This window comes from Rhinolophus sinicus, linkage group LG06 (assembly GCF_036562045.2).
Source record: "Rhinolophus sinicus isolate RSC01 linkage group LG06, ASM3656204v1, whole genome shotgun sequence".
Taxonomy (NCBI): domain Eukaryota; kingdom Metazoa; phylum Chordata; class Mammalia; order Chiroptera; family Rhinolophidae; genus Rhinolophus; species Rhinolophus sinicus.
The window spans coordinates 131,752,582-131,778,794 of record NC_133756.1 but is presented as its reverse complement, the minus strand read 5'-3'; the positions used below and the strand labels follow the sequence as shown (position 1 = coordinate 131,778,794).

The window sequence follows — 26,213 nt, the reverse complement described above, 5'->3', positions numbered from 1 at the left end:
ATGTTTCTGCTTCACTAGGTTTATTATTCTTTGAAGACCAATTTCACATAACCCAGGATGTTCATGATTTGCCCAAAAATGTTATTGCCATTATTTTAAGCCTTATCTATGGTCTATATAAAATTACAAAAAGACATAGAATAGGTTTATGCTTTAAGCAAATCTGACCCACAGAAAAGCCTGGGTTTACACAAAAGATGTATTAAGGGCTGGGAATTAGCCTTACAACAGAATGCATGATAAAATTTCATTTGAGAGCAGGCATCCCAAGGACAGTTAAGACAGGAAAGCATTTCAACTTTTTCAAGAGCGCATAGCCTGAAAATTGTCATCTTTCTGGGAGGTACAATCACTCTGCACGTAGAGGTTTTAGGTTCAGAGCTCATGGAGAACCATTACTCTGGTTGTTCCCATCTGCCTGGGGGGAGGCAGAGCAAGGTTCTCAGGGTGGCTGGACTCTGGGATGCTGCCGGAGCTGATTGACACGCATATGTCATATTTCACATAAGACGTTCACAGTGTGAACCCTGGTTTTATTTCAAGGTTCAGTTAAGACAGGACTTGGCCTCAGAGCATTACCCTCCCTCGGTTGGAGATGGCCACACTAAAACAGATGGTTGCCCCACTCCATCATTTTTATGGCTCTGAAGTGTGCTCTCCCCTGGCCTCTGGTAAATCAAGAACATGAAGATCTGCTTTTAAGATTTAAGAGCTAATTAAGTCCTGTCCCCAAGGGAGAAGTCTTGCTTGTCTGAGAAGAGGCTTGCCATGCCATGCTGGCATGGATTCCTCACTTGAAATCTCCCTCTCTGATTTGTCTGATCTGTCATCAAAGCCCTTTACCTCTCCAAGCCTTAGTTACCTCATTTGTGAAATTGGAACAATGATGCAGGGTTGCTCTGTGCTCCAAAGTGGGAATGTCTGAGAAGCCCTTGACACATTATAGACATATGGCAGGCATCTGGGCTGGTGACTAGGATGACAATGATGACAAATGTAGAACACTCTGTTCTCATTTCTAGACCAAGATTTACAATAAAATTATGCACCTGTCCACCTCCAACCTATCCATGGGAGAAATGACTGCTGGGCAGATCTGTAACCTGGTTGCCATTGACACCAATCAGCTGATGTGGTTTTTCTTCTTGTGCCCAAACCTCTGGGCTATGCCAGTACAGGTAAGGGACATTGCTTTGGCGGGGAGTTGGAGAGGGGACACAAAACCAGAATCTGCTGGTACATGCTCAGTGACTAAGAGTTCACCATCTTCCATTCCATGTCGGCCTGTATCTTCCACTCCCCTGGGGTCTCTGCAGGGAATACCCCTGGGTCCCTATACTGTCTCACACTCTGTAAATATCTAGCCATCTCTCTTGATGATCAGAAAAGACAGTGCCATTAAGACTTTTAAAATGCAGCTTAAAAACCTTTACAAAAAAAAAACCCAGAATAATCATATGTGGAACACCTTTGTAGGCATTAAAAATTATGTTGTAGCAAAGTGCTTAATTACATTGAAAAGTGTTCTGATATATTTTTAAGCAATAAGTAAATTATAAAATAGTATGTGTAGTGTACTCACTACTAAATTGGAACATATGTGTGTGTATGTGTGTGTGTGTGTATAGATAGATAGATAGATAGATAGATAGATAGATAGATAGATAGATAGATAGATAATTTGCACAGATTTACATAGAAGAAAGAACTGGAAGGTCCCAAGTGATTTTTATTTTCTTTATGCATTTCTAAATTCTCCAACAAACATGCATTATTTTTGAAAATCAAAAGCATGATTGTTTTTAAAACCAAACAACCTTTGAGGCTGGTTCTGAAGGAGGTGCATTTTCCTCGGACGACTGTAGGGCACCCTACTATCCATGGTTTACCTGACTCCTGGCCTCAGCTGCCCCAGTTCTCATCTTCCACCAGGGAGTCTGTGTGTCCTGTCCTGTCCTGTCCTGTCCTGTCTTGTAGCCGGGAATAAATCTTCACTCAGGTGCTCAGGCCAGAAGTGGAAATCCCAAACCCACTCGCAGAGGGCCTGCGGGCTCCTGGGGGGCTTTCTGGTCTAGGGGAAAGTGTCTGGACCTGGGTAAGACAAGCTGATTCAAATAACCTCTTTGAGCCTCAGTTTCCTCATCTATGAAATAGGGATGGTTCCCACTCTCTGAACCCTTGGTTTATTTCAAGGCTCAATGAAGACAGGATGATTCAATTAGATGATGTAAATAAAGCGCTGAGAGAGTGCCAGCCACAGAATGGTCTGTGAATAAGTATATATCAGGTCCCTCTAACTTGCATGCTTATGTGAGTGAGAACTATACCATCCAGAATTTACTGCTTCTTGGGGTGCACATTCCATAAAGCTTAACCTCAAGCTGGTTCTCCTTACCTGTAAAGCTTATATTTAAAAGACATTAAAGGAAAATAGGAGGAGAAGCTTGCACAGGAGGGCATCTAGACAAAAGACAAGTAGGGCAGAGAATCTGGTGGTCCTTTTTATGGGAACCCCCTTATAGGCCAGCTCCCATTACCTCTTACCCACCCCAAGCCCCTGTTCCCCCCTCCACTCTGTCAAGATGGATCAGTGACTATGAAAGCTATAGCATGGTCTGGAGAGCTCATCTAATATAGTTACCAGCCTTTTATCTTTTCTGTTATGTCCCCTTGAACAACCTGTTTCAAAAGATTTTGTCCACCAAGCCTGCTGCATTATTGTCATTACTACTATTTATCATGTTTATTACACATGCGCCAGTGCTAATAATACGAATACTAAGTAATAACTAGTGTGCCTTACCCTGTGTCTGGCTCTGCCCCCGCCTTTCTCTCACTTGCGAATTCTCACAACCTCTGTGGGGGATGGGGGAACGTTTTATCTCCACTAATGACTCACCTTTGCTTATTTATCATGAAGCGTTATTTGGTTTTCCTTTTTCAATTTCTCAAACACTGTATACCTTTGCCACTTACAGCTTCGATCCGCCCTGAGACCCAGTGTTACCACCTGGAGTTAACATGATCCCTTTGACCTGGTCAGGATTACGTGTGCCGCCTGCGGGGCCACAGGGCGCAGGAAGCTTTTAATAATATTGAAATGAGCTCAGGAGCCCTGTTCCTTTGTCCCCAAGGGCTCTCCCTGGTTGGTAATCATTTTTGGTCACATATACTTTTTAAAAAATAATGGTGTTATTGAGATACAATTCACCCGTTTAAAATGTACAAGTTAATAAGTTTTAGCATATTTACAGAGGTGTGCAACCATCATCACAATTTCAGAACGTTTTCGTCACCCCAAAAAGAAACCCATGTCCACGGGCGGTCACTCGTCATCGCCTCCCCCAGCCCTAGGCAACCACTGATGTACACATACTTTTGAAAATCGAACCAAACCTCCTCAGAAAAACAAATGTGCATTCACACATTTTGCCTACAATTTCAGGGGCTTTATGGGCCCCCTGAAGCTTATGGCTACCATGTTAAGATACTCAGCCATAGTGGGGACCTCCGTGATTCCTCATACCACGGGCATCGGAGGCCCAGAGAGGGCAAGGGCATACCCTGGGCCACACAGCAAGCTGGTAGCAGCTCCAAACCCAGGTATCTCCTTTCTATGGTTCCCTGGTGACAGGGAGGCCTGTTTGTTTGTTTGTTTGTTTTTCAGAAAGAGGGTAAGCCACATTGTATTGTCTCCAACTGTGTGCCGGGTACTATTCTACGTACTTGTTATATATGTTCATTTAATCTTCACAACAATCCTCCTAAGTGGGCATTAAAAGCACCACTTTAAAGAAGCTAAGACTCAGAGAAGTTAAGTAACTTGCCCAAGATTGCATAATTAGTGCGTGCGGAGACTGCATTCAAATTCAGGGCTGCAGACTGCAGGAAGGGTCGGAAGGATGTCCCCCCTACTACACTGGATTGCTTTCCTAACCAGTGAGTAGGAGATCAAATAGCTCTTTGAATCCCCACACTTGCTCTGCACACTCAGAATCCCTGGTTTCTGGTATGTGCTCCTGTGGGGTACATTCAGACCCCTGCAGAAGAGAGTAGACAGAAGAGTCTGGGGAGCATGAGGAGGGTTAGGCAGAGTGTGAGGACAGCCTTTGCAGCAGCAGATGCTGCATTCCCAGCTGCTGTCCCCGTAGCTGCCGGCACCTGGAGGTGGTGGGGCTGCAGGCCTCAGTCGCCAGGCTGCCTGATGGTGACCTGGAAGTGCTCTGGGAGCTCCTTGGTGTCTGGCTCAACCCCAGCTGCTGAACAACACCCTGATTGCTCCCATCTGAGGACAGCTAAGGAAGACTGGATGCCAGGGATAATTCTCCTGGAGGGTGATGACGGCTGGGCGCGGTAGGAGCAGCAACATCTCCTCATGTGCTCCTCTGCCCATCCGTGCCAGCATTTAACATCAGCTAAACACTGGGAGGCAGGTGGTGAAGGGGTCACTTACCAGCCCCTGAGAACCTGCTGCTGCAGGAGGCATTCTGTCATTGACAGAGATTACAGGGCCACGCCTCTGTCCTTGAGATGGTACAAGGAGCTTCGTGCCAATTTGGTGTAGGGCTCAGGGGGCACAGGGCCAACCCAAGCAGATGTTTTTTTCTAATTAAGAAAGATAGCACATTTGTTCTTCTAGAACACTTTTGAAGGCAACCTGAGAAATTGTCATCTTGATACTTTGGGGACTGGCAAGAGTAACTTAACCTTCTCATAAATATTCAGAAGCAGGCAGTCGTTTACATAAAGCTAGAAACAGAGACTATCTTCCAGATATACTGAAAAATGAAAGATGCCAGGAGCATAAGAATGAACTCTCAGATCCTGGACTGGTTTTGTCTGGCATGGATGCAGCAATTTTGCCCCTTTGCTCATGTATCACTTTTTTTCAATAAGAGTGAAATGTCAACTTTGGTCACCAGGAAACAGAACAAACGGTGCTGTCACACTCATTGGGCAAACTCAGCTCTGAGACTTCCATCTGGAAAGTAGACTTGGGGAGAGTCGGCGCTTCAGCCAGCCTTGCAGATAAATGCAGTTGGTCGCCAGCTCAGAAATTCTCAGCCTGTGTGACAACCCATCATGTTAATCCTTTCTTCTGAAATTGCGTTGTCACACCTCCTCCTCTGCCCCCCAAGACAATTTAGAAACCTGGGAACCAAGGCATGTCCCACTTTAGGGGACTGGGGTGGGTATTGTCAATACCCTGGGCTGGGCAGCCACCAAGTTCAAGGGGACTCATCCCCGTGATTCTCCTTCAGATCATTGTGGGTGTGATTCTCCTTTACTACATCCTCGGAGTCAGTGCCTTAATTGGGGCAGCTGTCATCATTCTGCTGGCCCCTGTCCAGTACTTCGTGGCCACCAAGCTCTCCCAGGCCCAGCGGAGCACCCTGGTAAGTGTCCCCAGGTGTGCACCTGCCCCTTTTGCTCATCCTTCCCCATGTGTCTGCCTGCTCCCTCGCCTCTCATCTGTCTCCTCACTCTTCCCTCAGATGCCACCAAATAGCCCCCACCACCCATCCACACTGTCATTGACTTTAATGACACTTTACCTGTCCAGGACTCAGTTTCTTTGTCTATGAAATGGGGTTAATGGAGAAGGCAGGGGGCATCCCTGTGGGGACAGGAGCTGGGCATTGTCTGTGAAATGGTGAGAACATTGACTCAGCTCCTTCCTCTTGGATGAGATGGGAACAGAGGAAACCCTTCTCTGACTCCATGACCCCTGGCAGGAGTATTCTAATGAGAGGCTGAAGCAGACCAACGAGATGCTCCGTGGCATCAAGCTGCTCAAGCTGTACGCCTGGGAGAACATCTTCCGCGCGCGGGTGGAGATGACCCGCAAGAAGGAGATGACCAGCCTCAGGGCCTTCGCCATCTACACCTCCATCTCCAGTGAGTCCACCCCAACCAGCCAGCGCTGTGTGCTGCTGCCCCTGTGCCAGGATAGGGTATCAGGGCCTGGGAGGGGGTGGGGGTGGCAGAAGCCACGGGCTTTGGGGTCATCCTCCAACTGTCTTGTGTAAGTGAGAGCCCCCAGAAATCACAGTGTCCTTCAGTCATTTGTCCAGAAAATGTGTATTGAGAGCGTGTTCTGTGAGGGGCCCCAGGATACAGTGATGAGAAAGAGAGATGAGGTCTTTGATGTGCTATCGAGCTGATACGTTAGTGAGAGACAGCAGGAAACTTGAGTAAGTAACAACAGTTTTGAATCTCCTAAGTGTGAGGAGACCGAGCTGCCACTGCCATGGGGAGGATACAAAGAAGCTTCCATTTATCTGGGGCCCTGAGAAGGAGCGTTTGCTTTAAACAATAGGAGCTCAAGTTTGAGGTCCTCACAGGTGTAGTTACACTAACTGAATTTACATTAATCAAGTGGTTTGGGAACCCCAAGCCCAGAAAATAGAGAGAGAGAGAAAAAAAAGACCCAAACTGGTAAAGCTCCTAGGGTCTCAGCAGATATACTTTCCAGAGAGTACAGGGTTCCTGTGCATGTGGTGAACATTCCTGTTGAACAATGAGCCAATGATAAAGATATTGAAATCCACCAGAGAAAACTGCACCACCAGAGTGAGTCAGCAAATGCAAAAAATAGGAGAATTACTCCCTCAGTACCTGGAGATGATAGAATAGTCTAAAATTAATATTCATGAAATAATAAAAGAACTAAAGAAGGTATAAAACCTACAAGGCAAACCAGGAAAGTATCAGGGGGAAAAGAAAAGCCAAAAGAACTCCTAGAAATTAAAATTTTAGTTATTTGAAATTAACTCAGTAGATAATAGTCCCCAGGTCAGAGTCAAGGCATGTGGAGGTCACGTGATCGATGGAGTCCGGGCTCAGGGCTCAGGTTTGCCCCTCCGTTGGTCCAGTGCAGTGGTTCCCTGGACCTTGCCCTGCCCCCCCTCCCCGTGGTGCTTCCTGCCCAAGTGCATAACTGAGATGTGGATATTTAGCAGCTGGCAGACCTCACACTTGTTCCCTGATCTGTCCAGTTTAAGAGCCATTATGGTAGGAGGGGCCAAGAGGAAGTCCCCAGAGAGGAAAAACAAGGTGGAAACAAGTCGGGGCACAGGTTAAATGAAATAACATAGCTGAAGAGAGAATTTATGAATTAAAAGATAGATCTGTGAAAAACACAGAATATGGCAAGGGAGGTAAATGGAAAATGTTTTCTCTAAATTGGGAGAACCATTTTACAGATGGGAAAGTGAGGCCCAGAGCGGGGTGTCTTCCTGAGGTGAAGGCTCCTCAGGAAGATGGCTCACACTCCATCTCCAGAGTCTCTGACTCCCGGCCTTGAAACTGTTTTCCTCACGGAGCTGGAAACCTATGTGGGGTGAAGAAGACTTAGGACACAATGCGGTACCATTTCCAGGCAAGTTTCTCTTAGGAGAAGAGAAAACCTAGAATCGGCTCGGAAATTAATGAGAAACAAGGAAGGAAATTAGAAGAGATGAACAAGACTGACCACCTCCTCTAGCTGAAACTGGAAGAGACACACCTGGGGGTGGCAGGCAGTGGGGCCATTGTGGACGGTGTGCTGGAGGCGTCTCCAGATTGGCTCACAGACAATGAGAGGGTTCCCTCAGTTCATCGGTGCGTTCCCTGTGTTCATTCTGCCCAGAGAGGGTCCGGGCGGCTGCCATCCAACCCGAAGGTTCGCACATGGCAGGGCTTGCACTGAGCACCAGGCGTCTTGCCTCCCTGCGTCCAGCCAGACTCTGGTGCCCTGTGCCTCAAGCATGGACCCTAGTCCAGTCAGCGGTGGCCAGGCTATCCACCATATGCGGCACAGGACTTTTCTGTGGGAAGTCCTGCTAGGATCTGATGTTCTCAGAAGGGAGCTGTGAGCATGGCGGGTAGCCACTGCTTCCTGGATTCCTAGCTAAGACACTTCATAGGACAGATGACACCTTGCTGGTCTCATCCCTTTGCCCTCATCCCTCACTCTGTGGCCTCGGACCCTCCGGCTAAGCACTCTGTAGGACATGTAGGGAGCTCAGAAATTGGTGTCTGCAGACCCAGATCCTCTTCATCTTTCTCTCTGCCAACTCTGCCTGCCCCTGGGTTTGGTTGTGTTAACAGTAACCCCATACTGTGTATAACCCTCTGAGTTACAGACACCTGGCTTCCAGGCATCAGGGGAGACAGCTGCTGAGGTGGGAGAGGGCTTCCTGCCACAGCCAGGTGACTTCCTCTCCCAGCAACAACATGGCAGGATAAGGGTGGGCAGACTCCCTATTGCTGCAGTGGGAAAGCAAGGAACCTGGGGCACTGGGTCCTCAAGATTCCCAGCAGCAAAGTAGGGGCAACCTTGAGTCATATAGATGGGGGCAGGTGGAAGCTACTTTGCTTCTAGGAGATGTACGAAGGCTTGGCAATTTTGCGAACTTTCCACGGTGTAATTACATGGTGGAAAGTTTGTGAACTTATTTGTCAGTATGCTCATTTCCTGCATTCCAAACTGCAACCTGGGGTGTATTTTCCTAGGTGAACGACATCACAAGATGCCTAGGTTCCAGGCTAGCCCACTGACACCTATCTAGTAGGTGTTCTTTGTCCCATGGGGCCCACAGGAGACAAACCAAGGCTTTGTGAAGGGACCGGGAGGACCTGGGGAAAGGAGACTCTGTTGTCAAGAGCTGGGATGTCTCTGGAAGGAGTGAGGGGCTCTGGAGCCACGAAGGGGTCTGCCCAGGGCCCCCCACCTGTCTAGGACTCAGCGACCTAGAAGGAGAAACAGAGCAGCGCAGGCTGGTCCCTGGAAAAGGCATGAGGAGGGAAAGGGAAGAGCCCTCACTCAGGGAGAGCTCTGAAAGCCACGCGCTGTTTGCTCAGTGTTGGCCCTTCCTGGGACAGGTTTCCTAGTGTTAGTCAGTGAGAGGGGGAGACACAGGGTGGTGGGGTGGAGGCACCTCCCGGCTGCAGGTATATGCATTGAGTGTGCTTTTCATTTATCTCCTCCCGGACTTCCTGCCTTCTGCTCTCTGTCACCAGAGATCAGGACACAGGTCATTAGGCTTGAGGTAATGGGACATCTTTTCTGCTCACCCCTGGCGCCAGCCATGGGATCCTGGCGCCACCAAGGAGCCCTGGAGTCACATTTCCCGATGGAGCCCATCCTGGGGCTGCCTCCTGGGCTTTCAGTCTGTCATCCTATGCCAGGCAGTCAAACTATCGGTTACCCCCGACACTCTCTCTGACGGTCTCACCGTCAGCATCACTGAGAGCTCCTGTGTATAGAGCCCTGAGCTGGTGCAAATGTGTGGGGGTGAGGGGTAGGGGTGGAAAGGAAATGGGAGCAGTTTCCCTGCTATCAAAATCCAGAATCAAAGAAAAACAGATGTAAGTTACTTGGTGGATATTGAGTGAGCCCAGCCCAGTGTGATCAGCCGCGTGCTAAGCACTGAGAAGGATGCAAGAGACAGTAAAATGTGCTCCCCTTTCTCGAGGAGTTTATACTCTGCTGAATAGTCAGAGCTAACATACATGAAACAGTGTGGCAGGGAGCACTAAACTGACTGCGCTTAATCCTCATATCAACTTTGTGAGATGTGTAGCTCTAGGGTCCCATTTTACAGCAGGGAAGACTGAGGCTTAGTGACATGAAATGACTCACTGAGGTCCTCAACCAGCAAAAGGCAGAGAACAGAGAAGAAGGAAGATCATGTGGCCTGAGAGTTCACACAGAGCTTCATGCTAGAGGAGGCTTGGGCCACACCTTGCAAGATGGGCAGGATTTCAATGAATAAAGTAGGGAGAAAAACAAAGTGGGAAAAAGCTGGAGGCAAGTGCTGGGGCCATTCCCCTTAGAATCCTTACTTGCTTGCAGAAGCAGCATAACCCTAGGTACCCAGCCTGGCCATGTATTTGAGGACAAACTTTGCAGGAGTGACAAAGGGTTCCTAAGCTCTACCAGTCAACCAACCAGCATGCTGCCCGTTCATTCAGTCCTGTGTGCAGCACCAACTTCAGAGCCTTCTCTTTGTGCCAGCCTCCACTGAGGCCCTGGGGTTAACAGGAAGGCAGGCATGGTCCTCAGCCTGACATCCTTGTGGGAGACCGTGCCATGAACAGTGGCCAGGCATATGGCTAGACCACGGGCTTAGTTCCAAGTGCCCCACTTTCTCTTTTGTGGTACTCACCGGGCCCCGGCTCTTTCATTTCTTTTGTTCACTTATTTAACAATTCTTTACTAAGCACCTACTATGTGCCAGGACTTGTGCTAAGCATGGGGGATGCAGTGGTGAGAAGAAATATCGGTCCCTGCCTGCAGGTTGCTCACAGTCTAGTAGGGAAACCAGACATAAGACTGTGTCATGAGTGACAGGAACAAAAAGGGATGTATTCTAGGCACCCATGAGACTGGTATCCAGTGTAGTCTTAGGGGCGGTGGGTGACAAGGAAGCTTTGTTAGAGGTGAGGCCTGTTGCTGATGCCTGAAGAATGGCTACAAGTTAGCCAGATGAGGGGAAGAATGTTCCAGGCACAAAGGCCTGGATGCAATAGGTGTTAGATTCGAACAGAGTTCCGTGAGGAGAGGGAAACAATAAGACCGGATCATGCAGGACCTTGTGCCCTGTGTTCAGGCCCCTGGCTTTTCTCCTGAGGCAGGGGAGCCATGGAAGGCGTTGAAGTCACGGGAAGATGTGTTTACCATCTCCTCCAGTGTTCTGGGGTCAGGGGTCTTCCCTCTTCTCAGTCTGATCTGAACCACAGACAGGTGGGCTCTCCTTGGATGAATGCGACTGACCTCATACCACATCCTGCAAAACAAAACACGAACTCCAAAACCCAGCTTTGCCAAGGGTGGGGGTGGGAGGGCAAGATGGTGCTGGTGAGACTGAAGCACAGGGCACCTCTTCTTCACAACCTAAGACTTGTGCTCCTTCTGTCCTCTTTGCTGGAGGTCCTGACTCGGAACAGCCAGTGTCAGGGGACAAGGTGACCTCCAGCCCTGATCCCCCTTCCTTCTCCAGGTTCTCTGACATTCTTCCTTAATCTCTGCCCTTCCTGTTGCCAGCTGGTGCAGCCACCCTGGGTCGCTGATGTATATCCTGGCCTGCGTGGGCAGGGAGGTGTAGGAGAGAGAGCTGGGAAGCCTCGTCAACTAAGGCGGCAGAAATCAGTGTGACTTGCAGGGCCTCCTGGGTGCTCCCAGCACTGCCAGAGCCAGACACACCATCATCCTGCTTTCCTTCCCTCTCTGTTGACCAGAATGACACCCAGACTGAATGGGAAATAGCCCTGTGCACTTCGAAAAATACCTCCCGTGGTGCAACCTGCAATTAGGTCCGGACTAGGAGCCTGTAGCTCTCGCTGGTAGAGGTACAAATGATTGGCATGTGGCTTCTGAAATATTTATCAATGCTTGGGAAATAGAAAGCTGCTGGTATTGTGGTGTGTGCTGGCACCCACAAGGCCAGGTCGCATTCCTGAAGCAAAGAAAGCCCGGGGAGCAGACATCTGAGCCCAGCTTTGGTTTCTGTTGATTTGTGGTTTTGTTTCGTTGAGGAGGGGGTTAGGAAAGGCTGACACATTGTTCCTTACTGTACCCGCAGAACCCAGCCCCATGCCTGGAACAGAGGAGACCCTCAAAAAATAATTTTTGAATGAATACTTCTTAAGGGATATTTTGGGGAGAGGATTAAAAGAACACCCACATCTCTGCACCATTACAGAAAGGCTTTCACTTTCGAAGGTAGGGCCTGTTAGGCCTGCCTACATGCAACTAAACTTTTCCAAAACAGCATCACATTTACACATCATTTTGTCATTTTCTGCTTTCATTGAACTTAACAGGATTTCTTGCTCCCTAACATTCAAGATTTGAGCATTATCATGTTCTTTTTTTTTTTTTTTTTGGCTTTCCTACATCAAATCAAGTGAGTCAGCCTACCCCATGTCAAAGTTGGAGAGAAATCCATTCTTGGTCATATTTTTTTTTACCCCTCCATCACCTTTCATGTTTTACAGGGCTTTATGTGATTCAGGAAAATGGAGGCAAGGCCACACGTCTTCAACCTATGACAGATGGGATGCCCAGCTCCTGACCCCCCTCATTAGGGTACAGGGGTGTCTGCTGAGCTCAGAGAGGTGCCAGAGCCTCCACTGCCTCCCATTTCTGGCACTGACATCCCCAGTTCCAGCCATGACCAGTGGGGTGATCTTGAGAGAGGCCTTTAAAACACAAGCAGCTTGTGATTCCGTTCCCCCATCCCCCACCCCAAAGGGGACCCAGAGCTCCCTGCACAAAGGCCATCCTTGCAGGAGAAGGTGAGGGAAATGGAAACTTTTATTTTCACTTTTTAGCGTCTCCATACAACAGCCAGAGCAGGGTGGAAATTAGTTATATCACATGTATTCCCCTTGTTACTGCATCAGCTTTGGAATACTCATTTCTAAATTTACTTAAAGTTTTTGTCTCATGCCTCAAAGGAGTTCAGGCAGCTATAAGAATACAGACAACAAAATAGAAAAAATATAAATTAAAAAAAAAAATCCCGACCAGGGGTTGTATCAATTATCACACATTTCCTGACTGCAGAATCTCCCTGAGAGTTAATGCACCACATTTACTAAAACAGCCCCTCTTGTTGGTTGTTGCCAGTTGATTTCGGTTCTGGTGGTTTTGTTGCTGTGGTTGTGGTTTTGTTTTACTGTGACAGTGCTACCGCTAACACCATCCTGCCGAGGGATTTGTGCTTCTCTCGAGTGGTTAAGTATTCAAGATAAATTCCCAGGAGAGGGATTACAGGATCAGAAGTCCTAAACTTCAGAGTGACTCTAGCTACAAAGCACCAGAATGCTTTCCAAGCAGAGTTGTACCGATTTACAATCTAACTCCAAGCCTATTCTTTAGCGGGGGAGTTGAGCTCCAGATTGTATGGGAGAGGTCTTGGCCTGAGGCAGGGGGCCAAGGGGTGGTGCACAGGTAGCTTGAATCACTCCTCTTTGGTAATTGATGGGGTGGGCAGGGGAGGAACAGAATGAGGCCCCTGCCCTAGGGAACACTCTGGAATAACTGGCCCTGCAGGGGAGGGGCAAGGCTACCTTGTGTTTAGAGCTATATGGTTGGTGATGGTCAAAGGCCCAGGTCTCCTAGGAGTCCTCATCCTCCTCATTCTCCCCAACCAGTGACGGCTGTGCTATGTCCTAAGTCCCAGATCTGGGTCCCTTCTACTGCAGGAAAACCCAATAATGCTTATAGCGCCCCTGCCAGAGACTACGAGGCACTGTGGCATTGCAGTGGGCCCCCGGAGTCATGGCGCCCTCTTCAGGAACGGAAGTTAAAGCACGGTCATGTGTGAGAGCGGTGTTGATAAAAAACCCTGTGGTCAGAGAGATTAGCAGTGGCCCAAGAGCTCCAGCTGCATCTCCTCCGTGAGACTGGAAGCTCTGCAATGACAGGGTCTGCGTCCCCCTCGTCAGATTAGGAATCCACCAAGACAGGCACACAATGTCTGTCCTACCTGTTTGGGAACTCCCTAGGGACGTGTTCCCTTTCTCCCAGTATGTCAGGACCTTCTTGGGAGCATAGTTCGGTCTCCTTCCTCAAACCAGGAGCCCCCTGCGGGCAGGGGCCATGTTTTTCACCCACTTGGGGGTCCACATCTCTGGCACACACTGTGTATGGACTAGTTGGTACAAGATTCTTGGAGTAAGTGGAAAGTCAGCTTCTTGGAATAATGTTGGCCATCTGGACTGTTGGAGAATGTCAGAGACTTGGCCTTTCATTAGGCAGGGGCCATATGCTCAGGCTGAGCCCTTTGCCTCTGGCTCCTGGCTTGTTCTGCTTTCATTTGGCTAATTACAGAACCAGACTTCTTTCTGGGCTGGCCTGGAAGAAGCTCCTGGAAAGAAGGAGGATGATATGGCAAGCCAAATGGTCGTCGCTTACGCTAGAAGGGCTGCTCTCTCTAGAAGTCCAGGACCTCGTGCCCAAACTTCGGGCATCTCACACGTTGGGCCAGAGGAGCAGTTACCTGTGGAGCAGGGCTAAGCTAGTAGCTAGTGAGGTATGATACTCAGAGAGCACTTAGGGCTCACAGAGCCTGTTCCCTACATTATCTTCTCTCCCCTCGGAGAGAGCCAGAGTGTGCGAACAAGTAAGTACAAGTTTACAAAAATCGGGTGAAGAAACTGAGGCACAGCGAAAAGAAATGACCTGCCCAGGCTTGTAGAGCTTATACCTAACAGGGACTCCACCCTTCTCTGACTTTAAGTCCAGCTCTCCTTTTTCTCTGGTGTCCCTGTGAAGGGTCTGAGGGCTACACTTTAAACAGAAGAAGAAGGGGACCTCTGTTGCAGCAAACCAATGCCCCACCTGGTACGGACTCTTAGCCTCAGAGCTAAGGGACACCCTGTTTTAAGCCGTCCTTAGTCACTGATACCTCATTGTGAATGAATTTGAAATCCTTCCCAAGAGCCATGGGATATTAGGAAGCCTCAAAGCCTCCGAGAGAAACTAGCTGGGGTGGGGAGGGGTGGGGGGAACACAGAGACCAAAGGCAGAGGAAGGAGTAGGTGCCTGAGACACACAAGCTGTGGACCTCACAGCTGACCGCAGGCAGCCAACTCTCCGATCCCTTCTCCCACCACTTTTTCATGGGCTTCTTTCACACTGTTCACCTGGAGCAGAATAGGAGCATTTAAATATTTATTTAAAGGCTTAAGTCTCAGACATGGGAAAAGAGTCCTGAGGGAAACAAGTAAAGAGCTGGAGGTGCCACAGGGCTAGGCTCCTGCCCTTACCCTGCCCCAACCCCACGCACAAGCTGGGGAAGGCACCCCACCGGCCGCACTGCCTCCAGGCCCCCCTGAGCACCTTCATTTTTGGCTGTTTCATCCTCCCACTAAGCTTCCCCTGTGCTTCCTCCACAGTTTTCATGAACACGGCCATCCCCATTGCCGCCGTCCTCATCGTAAGTGGATCCTTCCTCCGTCTCCTGGTGGGATGGGCAGGCAAGATGTCTGGAGGGAGAGACCACCCAGGCTTTGGCCTTTCTGCACAGGGACTTCGTATGATGGCTCAGCATTGGGGCTGAAAATTGGGCAATGGACTGAAAGTCAAACTACGAGGCAGGTCCCTCCCCCACTCCAAGCAGACAGGGGCCTCGGCCTCTGGGCCTGGAAGCCGTGAGGCTTAGTCTTTAAAGAAATTAAGCTTTCTTTTTAAAGTAGCTATAAAACCTTTAATTTATAAAAGTGAAACATGTTTATTGCAGAAATGTTGGGAAATTCAGAAAGGACCGGCCAGAGAGAATTTAAATCACCCATAATCCCCCTGGCAGCATTTTTAATGTGTTTCTTTCCCGTCTCTTTTTAAGGCACATAATGTGACCTTTTTACAAAAAGAGGATTGTGCTGCGCATGCAGTTTTGCAACCTGCCTTTTGAAATGTAAGCATATGGCCCAAACAATTCTCCACGTCATTAACAATTACAGTGGAGGTTTCCTAAAGAGATTTTGACCAAAGCCGTGTGTGAGCTCAGCGGTGGGGGCCAGCAGCATGCCTCTACAGAAAGCCTGGGCCCTCACGAGCCCACGGCCCCTTTACCCAGAACTCCCATCCTTGGGTCTGTGATGGCTGCAGTTCTTTAAAAAGATGCATTTATTTCCTCTGGGGCCAGTGTCCCTGAACTGTGGAGAGTTCACAGCCCGTCAAGCATACTTGGGAATTCACTTTCGACGTGATTTATTGTTCTGGTTCTGGCCTGGCTCTTCCAGGAACTCTGGGTAACACAGGCAGCTGAGCCAGCCAGGTAGTCGGGGGCAAGCACTGTGACCAGGTGGTTAGCAATTCTTGTGTTTTCATGTTCCTGACTGAGGACTGCTGTCTGAGAAGGGGCAGAGCTGGTCTAAGCTGAGGGCTCCTCCCTGCTCAGTCCTGGCAAGGAGGGGGCAGGACAGGGAGGGAGCAGCCCCCGCCCTCCAGCTTGAAGTCCTGAACAGGCTGGGGGTGTTGACATGAGATAACTGTGAGGACGGGAGAGGGGTCTCTAACTGACAGGTCTCCTTGGGTCCCCTGTTCCAGACCTCTTGTTTCTCTCCCATGGGCTGAGGGTTTCCAGTGTGGGAGGGGCCCACACTCTGAGTCGCCCCGTCTTACATGTGCCTCTGTCCACAGACCTTCGTGGGCCATGTCAGCTTCTTCAAAGAGGCTGACTTCTCGCCCTCAGTGGCCTTTGCCTCCCTCTCCCTCTTCCACATCCTGGTCACGCCACTGTTCCTGCTGTCTAGTGTGGTCCGGTCCACCGTCAAAGCTCTGGTCAGGTGAGGAGAGGGCCCAGGAAGGCACTCCACAGGTGGCTCACGTGGCAGCCCAGGACTTGCTTGGTGACCACTGCAACCACACCTGTTTGGTCCCAGGACATGCCTCCCCATTGGTCTGGCCCTCGCTGAGCTGGTCGTGGTTGGTCAGAGGGACATAGGCCACACCATCCCTTGAGAAAAGACTAGCCAACTTGCTTGCCTACCTCCAAGGAGAGGGAACACAATGTCACAACCTCCAAGATAACTCTGTAAAAAAAAAAATCAATATTGAGCCAAAATTGGTATATTTTTATAAATTCTACCCATTGGTCCTAGTTCCACCGTCCAGAGCCACCAAGAACGAGCACCTTCCCTTTCCCACAAGTCAGCCCCTTGGATTTAAGAAGGTACCCGCTGAATATTTGTCTTCCCCAGACTGAGCATCCCTTGCTCTTCCCATGGGTCCCAGAGCCTTCACAGCCCCCGTCAGTGAAGCAGCTTCTCCCACGTGCCTGCCCATGCTATTCCCGAGTGGCCCATGTCTCTTACAGGCCCCCACTTCCAGGCTCTAGAGCCAAGTGGTGAGTCTGCCATTCTCCCAGAGGCATCACCCTCTTAGGAATAAAAGCCGGAAGGTAGACGGCTGAGGCTTTAACTGGGGAATACCACAGCTGGCATGTGAAGATCTCCATAGGCCTCTGAAATGGCTCTTGGAAAGCAATGGCCTGTTATGTCTCTTGGGAGAGTTAGCTATGTCCTTTCCCATCACCAATGGGACAGTAATAAATGTCCTCCATACCCAAGCCCCTTCAGCCTTGAGGAAGGTGACACCCCTGTCTCATGGGACCCTTTAGGTGCTAGGCAGCTGACAGGGAGGTTGAAATACAGAGCTGATAGAAGGAGCAACTTACATGTGGCGGCCCTAGGACTTGGTCTGGTGACCTAGGACTTGCAACCACACCTGTCTGGTCCTAGGACACACCTCCCCATTGGTCTGGCAGCTCTGGCAGGGGTTCAAGGATGGAAGAAGGCATAACTCAGCAAAACTGTTGTCAAGGGAATATCTACCGAGGGAGTAACAGGCCAGAAAAAGATCAATTCCCATTTCCAGGGTTGGCTGTGCTGACTCAGTTTTATTGGCCATAGCATTGTAACATCTAACGATCACCCTTCCTCCCCCACGGCCACCCCAGCCCCCGTGATTCTGTGTAGAAACCACAGGTTCAAGATGCTGCACCTGTTGGAAATCTCTTGTGCTGATGCAGAAGCATTTCCATATGCAGACTCTCCTAATCTCACTGTCACCAGAGTAGCTGAGGCCTATTTAAAGAGGGAGAACAGACTCCAGGCTAAAGGTGGGAGCAGGACACAAAGCCCGCTTCCCCTTCACAGTCATCAGCTGTTGAGAGAGGGATGGATCAAGGAGAGAGGGGGGAACAAGGCAGAGGCAGGCTTCTCCTGGTCAGGGAAGAGAGGATCGTGCACAGAACAGGAATTGGGGACTACAGCCCGTTTAGAGCCCAGACTGTTCTCGCCTTGAGAGTTGGGGGCTTGTCTGGCTCCAGGCCTGTTGGACATTTAACAAAAGGGAGGAAACAATTTTCAAGCTTCCTCAGATAGCTTCCATACCCCCAGGGATGACAGAACAGAATGAACAGAAACTTCTGGAGCTTCCTCTGGGTCCATAGGGAAATCCTCTGGTGGGGAGGGCATTGGGAATAATAACACCTCCTCTACATCTCTCCCAGCAGGATGAAATTATATGCTTATAAGGCATTTAACACAGTGTCTGGTTTATAGTACATGCTCAATAAATAAATGTTACCTACTGCTACTAACCAATCTTATTAACCTTAACTAACCTTAACACTGACCAACCTTAACTCTAACAGCAACTGGTAAAACCCAACACCAACCATCCTTCAGTCTAACCAACCTTAACATTAAATGAACCCTACTAACCAAATCCACCATAATCCAGACCCTAACCTACTCTACTGACTGACTGACTGACAAATCAACCCTGACAAATCCTGGTAACATCTATTGCCCCCACCACGGATGCCCCCAGGCTCTGTCCCCCTCCATTGGGGGCTTTGTAGGGGCTGTACCCCAGAACCTGGAACCTTCCCATCACTGCTCTCTCAGGCTGTGCAGTCTCCCCTCTTCCCTCCCCTCTGCCCCTGGCAGGGGTGAGGGGTGTCTCTGTGTTTCCTCCGCAGCGTGCAAAAGCTGAGTGAGTTCCTGTCCAGCGCAGAGATCCGAGAGGAGCAGTGTGCTCCCAGAGAGCCTGTGCCCCAGGGCCAAGCCAGCAAGTACCAGGCGGTGGTGAGTGGCCATCTTTCCCTCGCTATTCGGGCCCTGCTGCATCCTGACTCAGCTTTTCCTCACAGGAAAGGGGTCTCCCTTCCATGAGGAGCTCCCAGCCCCATGGGCCCTCATCTCCTCCTAACCATCCCCAGCCCCTGAAGGTTGTGAACCGCAAACGTGCAGCCCGGGAGGACTGCCAGAGCCTCACGGGCCCACCGCAGAGGCTGGCCCCCAGTGCAGATGGGGATGCTGACAACTGCTGTGTCCAGGTGAGTCCGAGACCCTGTACCCCACGTCTGGCCCCCCAGCAGCATGTCCAGGAGGGAGCTCAGCCCCTGAAGGGCCAGAGACCTCTGCCCCCAGGTTACCCTGCCTGCCTGTAGGGTCCAGAGGAGTCCCGGGGCTAGGAACACATCTTCCATCTCCACCAAGTTGGGGGGGACCATAGCTGCCCTCTTGGGGAGGGAGCCTCAGACAAGGGTCGGCCTGAGAAGGCTATTCTCCCACTCCTCTGCCTTGGAGGTGATCCAGGGACAGGAGTTGGTGTTTTTTGGCTTCCTTGGGGAGGGGAGGCAAGAGACTTTCCCACTGTGAATCCAGCTGACTCTCTGTTCTCTTCCGGGTGGTGGTGTGTGGCCAAGCAGATCATCGGAGGCTTCTTCACCTGGACCCCGGATGGACTCCCCACACTGTCCAACATCACTATCCGCATCCCCCGAGGTGTGGCCCAGCTCACCCCTCCCTCATAGTCTGGAGGGGCCCCCTCCAAGTCATGTCTGAAGTGCCCCCTCCCCATGTCCCACCAAATGACATGGAGAGAGAAGGAAAAACCAGCATTCACTGAAACCTGCTTTATGGGCACCCTTAGTGCGTACTCTGGGGGTACAAACGCTGGGGGGGGGGGCTTCATCCCTGAGGAGTCCCTGTGCCAGGTGGGAGTGCTGCAGCCAGGAGAGGCAAGACAGGGGGCCTTGATGTCAAAACAGCAGTTGCACAGTTTGGGCGCTTCACAAAAAGATCAGGCCTGAGTGGCCAGGGAGGGCTTTGTGGAAGAGGTGGGGGTTTTGAGAATGAGCAGGGTCCCTTGGGCCATAAGGCAGGGTGGCCATTTTGGCAGGGGCAGCAGCATGAGCAAAGCATGGAAGGCGGTGGACATGGGACCCAGGGTGGCATCACTGGGACCATGAGGAGTTGGGTTCACACTGGGGAGCAAAGGAAGGGAGAAACATGTGCTTAGAAACTGGGGGGGGGGGGGTGTCAGTGATGAGGAAGGACCTGGGGAGCCAGAAGGAGAAAAGAGGTTTCCAGAAGGAAAGGCTCAAAAGGGGAAGGGACTCCCTGAGGATTCTAGGGAGGAGGAAAACACGGAGGACTGGGGTGGGGGGGAGCCCAGGGCCAGCCTGTCTGTCTGTCTTTCTGGGCGGTGGTTGTTCAGACTTCTCTGGCTCCACTCCCATCTGTCGCCCTCCCTTCCTGCAGGCCAGCTGACCATGATCGTGGGACAGGTGGGCTGTGGCAAGTCCTCACTCCTCCTTGCCACCCTGGGGGAAATGCAGAAGATCTCAGGGGCCGTCTTCTGGAACAGGTAGTAAACACATCCTCGGGGCTCAGGTAGTGGGGGGAGACTCACAGTGGGCAGGTGGATAGTCCCCCTTTCAATCCTACTGCTCAGTTGAGAATGTATTGTGCGTTCTGTGTGCTCAGTGAGTACTCAGTAAATGCTGTTAATTGTTATTCTCACCATCGTTAGTACTTACTAAACCTTTACTATGTGCCAGGCACTTTGCTGAGTCCTCTGCATGTGTAATGCCATTTAATCCTTATGGCAGACAGCAAGGTGAGTGATGGTGACAGTTCTCATTTTGTAGATGAGGGTTGAACTGTTTGCCCTAATTCACCCAGCGAATCAGTGGCAGAGCTGGAATTCGAACTCAGTTCTGTTTGACTCCAAAGCCCATGCTCGCTCAGTAGCACTGCCTCCCACTGTGGGGAATTGCAACACAAACATTGGTTTCTGGCTTAAGCATCAGCAAAGCTGGAAGAGACCATCCAGTGGGTGTTTTGTGGAGCCAAAAATAACCCAGATAAACATGGGTTTCTGAGGAAAGATCACTACCCTTAATTAAAGAGCCGGAACCCCAGACTCTATTATTTTTACCCACCTATTTCCAAACAGCACTTGAAACTAGTTGAGAAAAGATATATATAAAATAGAAGCTTTTTTAAAAAGTAAGAAAAGAGGAACCAAGAAATGAAGAGGTTGGACAAGGTGTTCAGAAACCTGGGCAGAAGACGACTACTGCAGTCAAGACACAGCCTGGCTCGGAGCTCCCCAGTAGCCAAGGGAAAGAGGGACCTGATTGAGAATTGCAGAGCTTGTTCAGGAATAAAGACTGCCACCATTTCAGCAGAGGGCAAATTGTGCCCAGCAATCATTCCTAGGGGGAAATTATCATTCAAGGTGTCAGGTTTTTCATAAGCGTGAGTGCGGAACTGAGCAGAAAGACTTTGAGCCCAGTATCTGAATATCTGCATGTACCCCCATTTGCTGCTTTTCCAAAATGTCCCTGAATGGTACACCCAATAGATGGCATGTTTCCCTCCTCAGTGGGACTATGGCTGGCAGACGTGCCCCTTGGGTTTCCCATAAACTTAGTCTCTGGAGCCTTAATTCCATCGGGGACTGTGGTGTGTTTGGGGTCAGAGGGGTCTCTGCCTCCATTCCCCATCTTCTCTGGGAGTTTCTTAACACAACCTGACTGGGAAAGTCCAGGCATTAGGTCTGAGTCGCTAATGAGTCACTCTGCCAGTTGCTAATGGAATGAGGAGCCCTTGCCTGGTGGCTGATAGCGTGTGTCTGTGACAGGAAGGCAGGAGCCCACAGTGAACTGTGAACTGAAGAAAGCAACCAGTTTTGATTGGGCACCGGCTATGGGCCAGGCCCTTTGCTCAGCGCATTGCAAGCATGAGCTCATTGATGACGCTTCCCACTAACCCTCCCACTGGGTATTTCCCCCCATTATATAGAAGTAGAAACTGGGGATAGAGAAGTCGGGTGACTTATAGGTCAGCATGTGGAGCTGGACCCAAGCCCAGGCTCTTTCCCTGGCTCCTGGCTGGTGTCCCATGGGTCCAGTCCCAGGAAATATTCTCCAAGGTCCATGCAGAGGGCAAGTTGGATCTGGGCCCACTCTGAGGACAGGCCTTTTCTAGATGGGATTACAGAGCACAGAGGTGGGGGCTACCCCTGGGTTCCCCTGGCTGTGTCCCACTCCACGTGAGTCAAACCCCTCTGAGCCTGGTCCCTTTGCCACACTTTCTTCATCTCCTCCCATCCCCTTCCCCCTCGGGTGCCTTCACACCAGCATGAGCACCTCTCTGTCCTCTGCAGAGGTGGCAGACATGCTTAGCAAGGACTCAGCCCTACCTTGGCCCTCACCTCTTATCCATGCTGTGCCACCCCTCGCTCAGGGTCTGACTGCTGCCTCCTCTCTCTTCAGAAACCTCGGCCCCAGCCCGGGGAGACAAGGCACCTGTCCAGGACACTGGAGCACCTCTGTGAGCCAGACATTGTGCGAGGCACTTTGTTTACTTCCCTGTCCCAGTCAGTCTTCACCAAACTGTGACGTAGGTATCGTCATCCCCATTTAACATTGAGGAAACTGAGGTGAAGCAAGTTGCCCGAGGCCACCCAGCTCTTAAAATGGCAGAGTGGGATTGCACCCAGTGCCCACGTGCATGGGTGAGAGAGAAGGGGCGCCAAGGGCAACATGAAGAAATAGCTAGCCTGCCAGTCCAGTGGCCGGCAGCCCATACGCCGTCACTCCACCACGCGAGTGCTCACTGCTCTGTCCTCATCTACACTCTCCTCAGCAGGCAGCCTGCGCCCAGCTCCTGGCTCTGTTCCAGGCTGGGAGAGGGGCAGGTGGTGAAATGGTTCTTATTTTGCCAGGCTCCACTTTGCCATCCTCCGGGGTGCAGCTTTCCTCCCAAGCACATCAGGGTAGCTTGCTACCAACCCGAGGAAGTTGTGAGCATTTGTTTGTGACTCAACTCATGTTCCAGTTTCTCTATCTCGATGTATTCACGCACCCCATGTTTACTGAGCACCCACTGTGTGCCAGACCCTGGGCACAGCAATAGGAATGCCACAATGATGAAGGCACGGCCCCTGTGTCTGAGGGAGGGAAAGGAGATCAGTGTCATCGTTGGCAGAAGAACAATGAACTCTGCGGTCAAGGAGAAAAGGCTCGTGTGGGTGGTACTGGAGCCTTGAAAGATGAGTGTGGTTTCCTCAGATGGAAAAGACAGGGATGGGAGAGAAAGGTGTTCCAGGCAGGAGTACCGGCCTGGGCACAGACCTGCTCATGGAGGTTCTAGTACGTGGTTCTGGTACCTGGAGGAGTGGGAATGTGGATACAGCGGGGGGACACAGGGCTCAAGAAGTGGGCTGGGCTCTGCTCAGACACTATATGCCGGGTCTGGGACATAAGATTTAGCCTGAAGGTTGTAGCGGAATCGTGCTGGCGATAAAGGAGGAGGCATCCGAGAGAGAGAGCGGCTGCAGGAAGGGAGACCAGTTAGGAACACATCACCATAGCTGGGACAAGGAGGAGAATGGGCAGACATGTCAGTGACTTCACGTGCTGTTTGTCTCTCCAAACCCGGGAAATGTACGCGGCTCTGTCCAGCCCTTTTTATCTTAGGCAATGAGTTAAGTGTTGGGCTGTGTGTTGAGGGCTTCCCTCCATTACTTACAGGAGCGCCGTGCCTCAGACACTGCACCACAGGTCTGCAGGGGGATGATGTACTTGCATCGTGAGCCAAGAGCCAAATGGCATTTGAGCTGGCAGCCCCTCCTGTCTACAGCCAGAGGCAAGGGTGATGCCAGGCTGTTCTGATGCTTTTTCATGCATACCAGGGCCATGGCCTGGTGACCAGGCAGCCAGAAAGAGTTCCAGGAGGCACAAGGCCGGGAGTTGGGGGATTAGGAGGTGCAGAATGGAGAATGCTCTGGGGAGATTGGTTTGTTTGTACAACTGTGCATTTGTGTCTTCAGTGAACAAATGAGCAGTGTGGCTGAGCAAGCTCTGGAGTCAGGCTGCCTGGGTTCAAATCTGGGCTCTGTGCTTTGGGAAACTCGGTGACCTTTGTGTACCAGTTTCCCCTTATTACCCATGGGCTTAACCTAGCATGTAGTAAGTGCCCTATAAATATTACTATAAATAGTACTCTTTGGCAATGTATTCCTATGCCAGGAACAAAAGTCTCCTATTGCTCTTTAATTGTACTCCAGTCTTTCTCCCTAGAGAGATTGTGGTGAGCTCCCTGGGGACAGGGACCATATTTTCTCTGTCTCTCTGTATCCACAGTGCCTTTGCTACATGGATTCATTTGCTAAATGAGTGAATCAAAACCCGCTTATAGCCGTCAAGAGACTGTCGTTATAAATGTGGCAATACATCTCTTTCTTTCCTGTGTGCGTTTGCCCAAATATTCCCTTACCCCAGAATTCCACCACCCACCCACCTTCTCCACCAACATTTGGAATAAGTGAATCCTATCAGCACACGTCTCACACTGTATTGTGATTATCTGCAGATGGGTCTGCCTCCCCCACCACACCGAGCTCCTTGAGGACGGGGCTGGAGGATTATTCTATGTTGTACCCCAGTGTACACTGCTGCCCAGCACAGGATGTGTATTTTGTGAACCGCTCTGTGCAGACCACTATTTAATAACAGAGAAGGCCTGGTCCCTGCCCTCAGGTAGCTCACCAGTCATGGTGGACAGAAACCTGCAGATAGAGCCCTAGGGTGGGTGTGGAGTGTCCATTGGGTGAGATCCAGCATTCCGGGCAGGAGAGTTACATTGGCAGCCCCGAGCGGATCCAGCACGTCAGCCACCTGGGCCCAGGTCTCAGGGAGAACCAGGTAGCTCCCAAACATTCACTTTAATAAAAGTCACCTGTCCCTGCCTGGCTCTCTGCTCCAGTGCACTGTCCACCTGGGAATTTACAAACTCTCTCCTTAATCTTTAAGAGGAAAACATTTTGATAAAAAGTCCACGTTAACAGATATACTTAAGTGAAATCCTTTCCCTGAGAATAGGGCCATTAATGTCTGCAGTAGAATGATTTTAAACGTCCCCAGGGAGCCAGCAGGAAGCTGGGCCCTGAAGGAAAGCATGGGGTGGGGTGTGTCATGCAGGGACTCTGGTCCTGCTCCCTGCACAAGGACGCAGGGTATGATGAGGACGAAAAGGAACAACACAGAGCCATGCATAGGGGAGTCAGACCACTATGTTGTCGCTGGCGGCTGGGTTGGAGACACAGGAAGCAGGAGCCACACGATCTGCAATCCGCCATCTGCTTCTTTGCCAACCAACCAACCAACCCCCTAGCGTAGCCACGGCAATTATATTAGTGACTAATGGCTAACCGGTAACAGCTGATGGCCACCCAGCCACTAATGGCCGTCTGATTACAGCTGATGGCCATCTAATAACGGAGCCAGCACCGTTCCACGTGAGGCCAAGAGCCTGGAAACTGCTCTCTGGGACTCTGTCCCCACAGGGAGAAAGGGCCCAGCGCCCCATGAGGAACCGCACGTTGGCCTCATTGGAGCTGTCTGCTGCCCCTGCCTGTTGGGCTTCCACATGTTAACTATGTATTATTTCCATCTGCCCACTCAGGACGCCTGTGCCCTGCTTGTCCCGGGCCTGCCTCAGAAAACTGTGGCCTTATGGTGGCTGGTGTGAAGCCTTCTTCCCGAGACCCCTGATTCCTCAGGGGTGAGAAATAGACTTCTCTCAGGAGTACCCTCTGTTCCCATCTGCCCATGCAGTTCCTGGGGCCTTTATGCAGTTGGGGTCAGGGGCTCAGGTGTTCCCCAGGTTTCCTGGAAGAGGCAGGTGTGGGGAGATGGTAGACAGACAGGAGAAGGGGCACTGCATGGAGCCAGGCTTGGGAACCAGGTTGTCTGTGGTTGTCGTCTTAACTCTGCCACTCACTAGCTGTGTGACCTTAGGCAGGTTAATTCACCTCTCTGAAGCTTAGTTTCCTCATCTGGACAATGAGAAAACCCTTTCCTCACTTAGCGATTTGGCATTAGGCCCCAGTGACATCAATTGGAAAGGGCACTGTGGGTGAAGGGTAACGTTTCAGGGCGGCAACAAGCCTGTCTAGGGCAGGATGAATGGAATGTAGAGACTTCTAAGTCTTAACTTCTTTTTCCAACCTCAGTTTCCACCTCTTCCCTTTTTATTTATTGCTGGGGTTTTCAATGAGTGTTGGGTCTGTTCCATTCCTCTTCTGCCTGCATCTCTGGGACCAAGCACTGAGCTGAAAGGATGGACCTCCCACCCCAGTTCTCCAATTCCATGTCCTTTCCTCCAACCAGCTACGAGCTATATTTACAATATATTTTCCCAGTGTCACTGTGAGATTTGTACCATTATCCCAATTTTATAGATAAGGAAACTGAGGCTCCCCTAAGTAAAGGGACTTGCCTAAGATTTCACAACCTCTGAGCAGAGAAGCCCCTCGGATACAAATTTTAAAGCCCATGTTCTTCGCACTTCTCCAGGCTGCCTACACACTTCTGCTGCCTCCTGCTCCAGCCTAGCATTCCCCACCCTCCACC

At 50.6% G+C, this 26,213-nt stretch overlaps 1 protein-coding gene across 11 annotated transcripts in view; it reads left to right on the top strand.

Annotated features, from left to right (window-relative positions):
• The window catches only part of ABCC8 (ATP binding cassette subfamily C member 8), a 76,987-nt gene that overhangs the window by 23,746 nt on the left and 27,028 nt on the right, over nt 1-26,213 (top strand). For 9 of the 11 annotated variants that reach the window (XR_012497533.1, XR_012497534.1, XM_074336083.1 and 6 more), the window contains 9 exons: nt 1,023-1,178; nt 5,262-5,396; nt 5,736-5,898; nt 14,890-14,930; nt 16,136-16,281; nt 18,483-18,588; nt 18,723-18,839; nt 19,215-19,290; nt 20,050-20,155. Coding sequence is in view for 9 of the 11 variants with exons in the window: in XM_074336083.1 (XP_074192184.1) it covers nt 1,023-1,178; nt 5,262-5,396; nt 5,736-5,898; nt 14,890-14,930; nt 16,136-16,281; nt 18,483-18,588; nt 18,723-18,839; nt 19,215-19,290; nt 20,050-20,155 (1,046 nt within the window). In the remaining 2 variants the exon portion in view is untranslated. The remainder of the gene's footprint in view (nt 1-1,022; nt 1,179-5,261; nt 5,397-5,735; nt 5,899-14,889; nt 14,931-16,135; nt 16,282-18,482; nt 18,589-18,722; nt 18,840-19,214; nt 19,291-20,049; nt 20,156-26,213) is intronic. The other 2 variants (XM_074336085.1, XM_074336087.1) reach the window with 1 other exon arrangement.